The 9,528-nt window shown below is 43.2% G+C and overlaps 1 protein-coding gene across 1 annotated transcript; it reads left to right on the top strand.

Moving 5' to 3' along the window:
- Window positions 1–7,962: 7,962 nt before the first annotated feature.
- On the top strand, window positions 7,963–9,324 carry LOC125531974. Its single transcript, XM_048696163.1, has one exon. It carries the CDS (start codon window positions 7,963–7,965, stop codon window positions 9,322–9,324), a length of 1,362 nt encoding a protein of 453 aa, XP_048552120.1.
- The last annotated feature ends 204 nt before the right edge of the window (window positions 9,325–9,528 follow it).

Genomic DNA, 9,528 nt, shown 5'->3' with positions numbered 1-9,528 from the left:
ATGCTCCATTGTAGCGCCACATCGACACGGCGGTGCTCCAACGCAGCACCGGTGGCCCATCGCAGCTTCGGTGGTGCTCCAATGCAGCACCGGCAGCTCGTCGCGGCTCCGGTGATGCTCCATTGTAGCGCAACATCGGCGCGGCGATGCTCCAACGCAGCATCGGCCACCCATTGCAGCTCTGACGATGCTTCATTACAGCGCGAACAGCTGCACGACGGTGCTCCAACGTAGCACCGGTAGCCCGTCGCAGCTCTGACGATGCTTCATTGCAGCTGCAGCACAACAAACAGCGGCGCAGCGAATGTCGACTGCTCCGGCGAGGTGGATTGGAGCACCACGGCCGTTGCAAACCCCGATGGCGCCCCCTTCTCAGCAATAAGCTTACCGTCGTCGTGTTCGTCGCGGCAGCGTAGAGGTGCCACTTTGCAGCAGGAACACTCCTCGTCGGATCCGAGTGGGAGAGGGCAGGAAGAGAGGAGTGGGCGCGACCATGGCTGGAAGCAGAGTGACAAAGAAAGAATTCGAAAGGGGAAAAGAGAGGAAGAAGAACGAGTGGAGGAGGGCGTCTGCTGCGGAAGAGATAAGATTGGCCTTGTGGAGGGTGAAGCAGTGGGTGGCCCACATGGGTACGTGTCACGCGGAGGAAGCGGCTCACAATGGAGAGAAATCATCCGATTGGTTTTAATGATTTTCCTTGAACTAATCGGCGAAATCATCAATTGAGGAGTACTCCTTCCAAATATCACTCCCCCGTCCCTAGGTTGTGACAAGTGGTGTGTTGCATGTGCGCCACTTGTTGCAATCTGGCAGTTTTCCATTTTTTCGTAGATCTGTTTATTCAAAACGTTTTATCTCTTAACCGTGTGTCCAAATTTCGAGCGGTTTTCACCGTTGAATTCTTCGCGTTGAGATCTTTAAAACTAGATCCCCTGTTGATAGGTTTTGACAAAAAAAAACTAGATGAAAAAACAAAACGGGAGCACGTTTTTTCCCATTCCGAAAGCCGTTTCCGAGTTGCATGGCCGTGCCTCTTGCGGAAGCAAAACTGTGCCTCTCACATAAGTAAAACCGTACTTCTTATGAAAGAAAAAGAAAAGAAAACACGTTTCTTTTTCGTTTTCGAGAGGCACAGCCGTGCCTCTCGCAAAAACAAAGCCATGCCTGTCATGGAAGAAAAAAAACTTGTTTTTCCCATTTTCAGAGGCATGTCCGTGCCTCGCGAAAGAAAAACCATGCCTTCATGGAAAAAAATACAGTTTTTCATGCAATTTCTTTTCGAAAAGCTAAGAAAGACCGGTAGATAACCGAAAAGTTGAGCCCTCTCCCCCAAAAAAATCATCTAAAAAGCTAAAAATGCGTGCATAAAAATATTTTATTTTTGGCGGGAGCACTCAAAGCATGATATGTGGCATCGTTGCGGAGGCTCCTAAAAGAGCGCTCCTCAACCAGTTGCTTTTTTTTAGAAATTTCTCTACCAGTTGCTGTCACTAATCGGCCAGCGGCAAGCCTTAAGGTCCATAGTAGTGTAGCATCGTAGCATGGTAGCCGCCCAATTAGCATGTTGGCCCAGGTAGCAGCCAAATCGCTCTCTTGTTTTTTACCAACAAGCCCGAGGGCTTTTTATTTCTTATCAAAAATCGTCACATTATTTATAAGCCACTGCTTGAGAAATGTAGGGGGTTCATTGATCATGGTAAAAAAATGTAAATAAAACAAAAACGATCTAGCTATCTCATGTGCTGCCACATTTGCTTCCTTAGGGCATAACTCATAGGAAATATAGTCAAAGGCACTTGCATGTAGCATGCAGCCATGGAAAATTGCTGAACTTGCAGTCACAAAAAAAAACCCTTGAGATAAGAGTCGACATTACCTGCTCATTGTCGGACTAAAGAATAACCTTGTAATGCCCCATTTGCTGAGCAAATCTTACACCATCTCGAACAGCAGTAGCTTCAACCATAAGTACATCCGGTGCTCCTTAAATTCTGAAGCATCAAGGGGCCACAAATCCTTCATTAGAGTCTAATCACCACCCCGCCTGAAGGGGTCACATGGGTTTTCTGATTGAAAGAAGCATCCACATTCACCATGCACATCCCTTCATGGGGTTTATGCCATCTCACTCAAGGCCTTTGAGCTTTTTTTTCTTCCCGCTTCTAATATAATTAAGTGATAAAATACTAGTTGACATCATAGATCGTTTGATTGGCTGGAGCTTCTCTCCATGTGTTGCTTCACTACTCTCCCACCAAATATACCAAGCGGTATTTAGAACTAGCTCTTGTATGCGAACTTCTTGGCATGAGGGCGCTGAATGGTTGTTTTTTAAAAGCTCCTCCGACACAACGGCTCTAGATATGTCGGCACACAAAGACACTTCTACCTCTTCTTTTACTCCTAATTCCTTCCAAATGCACCTTGCTCTAGTACAAGTAAAAAAGGATATGCTTCAAATCTTCATATCCCAGTGGACCGAAAAGGGCATTGACTCGAATGAACGGCGTGTCTACGTGCTAATATACCCACACACAGGATAGATTCTTTCAGTGCTCTCCAGCCAAAAACTTACACTTTTGGTGCCACAGTAGATGCCCATAAATTCCTCCAAACCTCCCTATCTCCTGCTCGTCCAGTGTCATGATCACTGGCTTAACTTCTTCTAAACTTACGGTTCCACTCACCATAGTAGGACGATTTTACTAAAAATATGCATGTTTTTCAATTGTGACATGCAACAAAATACTCACAATCATCCACTAGCGGAATTGACAGTATAGATTCAACATCAATTGGCCAAAAATATCCCTAACGAGCTCCTCATCCCATTGACCCAAGACTGGATTGATCAGATCACAAACTTTTTGCACTAAATTCCTACCTTTAGGAGTTAAAACTCGTAGACTAGAATTTACTGGTCGTAACCAGTTATCACTCCAGATATCAATTTGTGTTCCATCCCCAACCCTCCATATATAGCCCTCCTGGAAAGCTTCAAGACCCGACATAATATTTTTTTCATGTGAATGATGATCCACTTTTCAGTTTAGCTTTCAAAAGAATCCCATCAGGAAAATATTCCGTCCTTGGGATAGAAGAACATAAGGAATCCGGACTCTCTTAACAACCTCCAGCATTGCTTTGCAAGCATGGCTACATTAAAACAATGTAAGTGACGGAAGCCCATACCTCAACTTAATTTAGGTATGCACAATGTCCACCACGCCATCTAGTGCATCCGTTTCTTATCTTGATCATCACCCCACCAATATCCAACTATAGCATCATGTATACCTTCCAAATTTTTCTTTGGTATGTTGAAAGTAGTCATAGCAAATACTGGGACAGCTTGTGCAATCATCAAAAATAACAGAAAAAAATCAGTGCATAAAAACTAACAGAAGCATCACTCCTCTTCATTTGTCTCCAACGTTGGGGCGCCCCTATGTCTCGCTTATAGTGAGACGAAGGGAACCCTCATGTCAAGGGCAGTGCGAGGTGGGCAGGCCCAGGTGCGCTGGAGGTCACATCCTCATTCTTTCTATTATTTTTTCACTTTTTTCATTTTTGGATTTATTTGTTATTTAACTTTTGTTTACACTTCCAAAAACTATAAACATATGCTCCCTTCGTAAAGAAATATAAGAGCACTTAGATCATTAAAGTAGTGATCTAAACGCCCTTATATTTCTTTACAGAGCTGATATATTATAAAATTATATTTTACATCATGTTTTGAAAATGTTAACCATGCATTTGAAACATGTTAAATATGTATAGAAAAATGTTGACCATGTATACCAAAAATGTATACAAAAAATATACAAAGTGTGTGAAAAAAACCATTATGTATTTCAAAAACATTAATCAATCATTTATAAAAATGTTAAACAAGTACTTTTAAAAAGGTAATCAAGCGTTTGAAAAATGTTAAATGTTCTTCGAAAAAATGTTAACCATGTATACCAAAAAAGTATATAAAATATATACAATGTCTGTGAAAAAAGTTGATCATGAATTTTAAAATGTTAATCAGGTATTTAAAAAATATTGAACAAGTATTTAAAAAATGTTAATGAAGAGTTTGGAAACTGTTAAATGTGTATAGAAAAAATGTTGACCATGTATTCAGAAAATGTTAATCTTGCATTTGGAAAAATGTTGATCAGTCATTTGAAAAATGTTAAATGTGTATCGAAAATAATGTTGACCATGTATTAAAAAAAGTTAACCAAGCATTTGAAAAAAAGTTAAACGTGTATAGAAAAAATCTTGAACATGTATTCAATAAATGTCAATATTTTATTTAAAAATATTAAAGAAGCATTTGAAAAATGTTAAAATGTCAGGAAACATGTTGATCATGTATTCAAAAAATATTAAACTTGTATTTGAAAAAAATTAAACATTTTCGAAAAATGTATTAGATCTATACCAAAAATGTATAAAAAAAGGTAAAATCGTGTATTTAAAATGTTAAACATGCATATAATTTTTGTCTGATGAATATGAGAAGTGTTGAATGTGTAATAAAAACTGAGAGAAACCAAAAAAATAAAGTGAAAAAAGAAACAAGAGAAATCAGGAAAACCGAGAAAAGAAAAAACTGAAGAGAAGAAGAAGAAAAACGAAAAAAACCCAGTGAAAACCGACAAAAAACAAAGAACACAAGAGAAAATGGAGAAACTCATGAAAAAACTGAAAAACTAGGTAAGAAGCGTGAAAAATGAAGAAAAACGATATGAAAATAATGAAAATATAAAACACCCATAAAAACAAATAAAGAAATGAAGAAACCGGTGAAAAAAAAGAAAAAAAAGCCAAAGTAAACAGGAAAAGAACAAAGAAATAAAAAAAAGAAACAAAGACACAAAGAAACTATCGGAGCGAATGAAACATGTGAAGCAACGATCTCAAAGTTGGAACGAACCAGTGAGGTGTTTGCTCGCGGAAAAAAAAACCCAGAAAAACAAGCCGGCTCAATCTCGCGTGAGAGAGCTATTCCATTCAAGCGAGAGTAGCTTCCATTTCCTGTAAAGCGTGTAGTGCCGTCTTTGCCTCGCTAAGAGTTCTAATATCGTACCCATGTACCCTGTGTGTTGTAATATATTCTGGTCGTGCATGATGTCAATTTGTACCGTGTAACAGAAGATTCAAATCCTTCGGCTGGTATGAAGGGCAGATCCGGTTCTTTGAGCCGAGGTGCCACCGTCTGATGTATTTTTAGCAGTGTTGTAGATCATGTGATGAATTATTATTTTTATATTTATATTCATGGTGCCTTTATATTTAACCTATAGATGTATATTTCTTCCGGTTGCTTGTTTATTCTTGGCCAATCTAGATAAGTACTCAGTAGTCGGAGAGATGTGCATTACTCAAGTTCAATCTTGCAAATAAACTAGCACAGTATCAGAAACTGGAAACGCTTGTATTGAATTGTTGCCATTGAGGATAAAGGTTTATTAGATTATTCATTTGGATCTCATAACTAACAATATATCATCTTGCTTACAGTAATTACATGGTTTTACACTTAAAGTTCAGATGGTGCAGAGGGATCTCGATCTAAGGGACATGCTATTTTGCTATAAGATGCAAAGGGTATCTCAGTCTAATATATTTGGACGTACTGCCTATGTAGAATCAACACATCCGTATGTTTAACATGAGCGTGAAAAATTTCATTCTGCGTTTTCTCCACATGATTATATTACTTGCCGCACTTTTATGTATTGGAGAGATGCACTTGGTGAACCTATGAGCCGCGGTTCAGTTTTTAGCATAAAAATCACCTTCCAACAAATTTTGCATGTCTTTTTATTTTCTGTTTTGTTTTATTATTTAAAATACAAAAGTATTATCTACCAAGTTGCCTCTTAATTCCTCGCAAAAAAAACAAGTTGCCTCTTAATTACCTTGTGCAACTAGCAAGACTAGCAAGGTTGACACCCTTGTTAGCTCTGTTGCGGACACAATTGAAGTTTTAATTGTGTTGTTGAAAATAACTACCGTTGCAAGAATGCAGTTACGTCGACGGATTGATACCTTGGTTTCGCACTGAGAAAAAATTTGCTACTTGCTACAAACTCCTACACTGGCGATCCCCACAAATCTACATTGGGTTTGTAGCAGCAAGGTGGTTGGAGGAAAACCAATTGGAGCACGCCACCTTCGCTGGCTACACAACTGCCATGTTGCAAGCTGATGATGCGTCCACGCCCACCCAACAAGGGTACCCACCAACTAGGTTCTCCCGCTCTTATGTCTAGAAGAGGGAAAAGACTCCCACCCCACCCTCGATCATTCAATTGGATAGATCTGATGCGTGGCATGCGTGTGTGCAGCGCCTCTCTCTCTCTCTCTCTCTCTCTCTCTCTCTCTCTCTGCTAAGCAACATGCACATTCTTTGTTCTCCACAGTGATGATCTATTGTTGCTGCCATGCCCGTACTGCTCATGCCCTCTTCCTCCGCCCTTCTTCATCACTGCAGGTGGAGAGGCCAGCAAAGATCGTTACACCGCCATGGCACACGACCACGGGAAGATCGATCCGAAGGTTTTTCACCATGCTAAACCCCGGATACGGCACCGACGGGGATTCGATGAGCCAAATTGGATGCCCATGATCCCAACTGGCGAGGCCGGCTCTACAAAATCATTAGCTGGTTAGTGATTTTAAGATATCCATGATGCATACATCATTTCAACATGCAATACATCAAAGCTCTTTTTTCAATTGGAAGCACATAGATGATATGTTGCAATGATTCTGGAGGTCCACTGCAAATGCTTTGTCTCCATGCTGCAAGTTTTTCTTTATGTTATGGCAAATTTTCTTACCTATTTTGCTTTGACTAGTGGGTTTTTGTTGAATACACAAATCAAGGTTTGAAATATAGAATATCGGGTTCGTATCGGTTTGCCACCAGCATAACGGATATCAGTTATTTGGTGATATGTAGTTATATCATAAACATATCCAAAAAATAACCATATTCTTGTTCAAAACATGTCTTTTAGTAAAAAAGAAAAGAGAGTAGGATGTCAACGCGTCAACATAATAAATTTAGATTGGGAATGTCTAGGGCACATCTAGATGTGCCCTACTTATTGCACATCTAAGTGAGTGAATCAAGTATGAAGAGGAAAAGAAAAAAGAAAAAGAAAATATCCACACGAATCTCAACATAAGATCAATGATATAGGACTTAGATGTGCAATACTTATGGCACATCTAGATGTGCTTTAGCAAAACTGATTTAGATTACTAGTTTATTTACTCGCTTATTAAGAAACTATTTGACAAAGATTTACAAAATCCTTGATCAGGGATTAATAACAATAAATTACATATGCATTTTTCAGAATATTATAAACACATATCCTTGATCGATCAATGAAGTTGTAAATACCTAAACTTATTTTCACTGTTTCTAAGAAAGACTTGTTGTCATCTACTACTGTATGTATTAGTCTATATCAATGCACATATCGGGTCAGATATCAGCCATATCGATCGATATTTTGGTCTATATCGAAAGATGTGTGAGAAAATAATATGTTATATTCATATCGGTTGACCCCCAAAGTTAATATACCGGTCGCTTCGCCCTTGATTTAGAAGCTTGACACAAATCATTTTGCTGCATGGATGTGTTTGAATCGCTACAAACATTTCCTACGAGAGAGTATCGCCATACGCGCAAGAGGAAATTCTCTGACAATGACGGGAAAATAAATTGTGGAGCACTTCGGATTATTCTGCTACGACGATCAGACGAACCAAAACTGATTTAGATGGGATCGGACGGCTTTCCCCGGCAACTCGATCGTCCATCGAAATGGACTCCGAGCCAAATCCTAGTGCAATCCTACGTAACTGGGATCCATCCATATAAGCAGAGGATCACGCTTTGCTTAACTCTGGGTAATCACGATTATACCAGAGTAATCCGTCATGGCCACCCTTTGCTGGTCCATGGACGTCAAGGGCGGCGAAGCCGTGAGGTCTTGCGTGCTGGACGGCCGCCGCGGCGCCGTCACCAGCGTCTCCCTCGTCGGCCCGCCCAGCGGCCGGAGCGTCGTCGTGGAAGCCTACGTCAAGACCGCCAGCGGGACCCTCGCGCTCGCATCGCTGTCATCCGAGGGGCCCCGCGTGGAGCTGCCGAGGCCGGTGCTGGTGATGCAAAGCGATTTCTTCTGCTCTCGCGTGAGGCGGCATGGAGATGGAGGCGATCCCGCCGGTGACGAGGCGGTCGCCGTTCGCTTCGAGGGTCGCTTTAACGATCACGTTCTTCCTCCGCCGCCGCTGTGCGAGGGGTTGGAGAACGAAGATGACGATGACGACAACAGCGAGCCCGAGGATGAATACTCGGTCGATTCGGAAGACGAGGAAGATGGCAGCAGCAGCGAGGAGGAGGAGGATGAGGAGGAGAGCGACGGTGAGGTCGACGGACAAGCGGCCAGCGCCGACGATGACGTGACGCTAGGCATTCTACAGACGCTGCACCGTAGGAAGTTCGTCCCCGAGGGGCAACTCGTTGGAGGTTCGGCGCCGCGGTTCGCCTGCGCCGGGAGGACGCTCGGCTTCATGCGAGTCGCCGCCGTGGAGAGCGAAGGAGGAGACGACAGCAAGCACATCTTGGTGCTCTACCGCTACACCCGCTTCAGGGCATCACCGGACGGCGTGGAACGGCGAGGGAGGACGACGGAGCACCAGCTCCGGTTCATCGCCACCGGCGACCACACGGCGAGGTCGCTGGCGTGGGCCGGATCGTCTCTGGGCCTGCTCATATACCCCGATATCTCGAGCAAGAAACTCGAGGAGATCACCAAGCAGCTCCAGGAGCTATGGTCCATCTTGGCGTCGCAGGTGAGCGTCCCGCCGGGAGCAAGGCGCGTCGAGGTGTTCGTGGACGTCGGCATCCTCCGGCGGGCGGACTACACGCCGGCGAGCATGGGGCACATGTACGCCGCGCTGGAAAGCATGGTGGCGGACCCGTGGCCCGGGCGCTTCATCGGCATGCAGTTGCCCTTGCCGGGGCCGGTACGGTGCGGCACGGAAGGCGAATTAGCCGGCGATGACGATAGAGGCAGAAACGCAGACGAGCGGCCGGCAAAGCGGAGGAGGGTAGACGTCGCTGGGGAGGATTGCCCTGTCTGCTTGCAGCTGCTGGAGGGCGACGACCTCGCCGCGTGGCCCGGGTGCCGCGGCAAGCCGCACGTCTTCCATGGCGCGTGCCTGGAGGGCGTCCTCCAGAACAGGGACATCTGCCCTATGTGCAGACACAAGCTGGACATCAAACACAAGCTAGAGTGATAGACCTTGTAACTACAGTTACTAGCTTGAATGTTCTCTGAAGTAGCTTCATTCAACTGGTTGTTTGTGTATTCGTGAGTTCATCTATCGATGAATTGCGCCAGCTGTATTTGGTGTATATACGAAGATGTCATTATAATTGGATTTAAATGGAAGGAAAATTTGTTTGTTCAATTCCTCAATTGTATGCCTTCTTTTATTTTT

This window comes from Triticum urartu, unplaced genomic scaffold, assembly GCF_003073215.2.
Source record: "Triticum urartu cultivar G1812 unplaced genomic scaffold, Tu2.1 TuUngrouped_contig_8641, whole genome shotgun sequence".
Lineage (NCBI taxonomy): Eukaryota > Viridiplantae > Streptophyta > Magnoliopsida > Poales > Poaceae > Triticum > Triticum urartu.
This window is presented reverse-complemented; position numbering and strand designations above follow the sequence as displayed.

What these genes read in the sequence shown, in the direction of transcription:
- LOC125531974 (XM_048696163.1), top strand. Translation starts at nt 7,963, where the DNA reads ATGGCCACCCTTTGCTGGTCCATGGACGTCAAGGGCGGCGAAGCCGTG.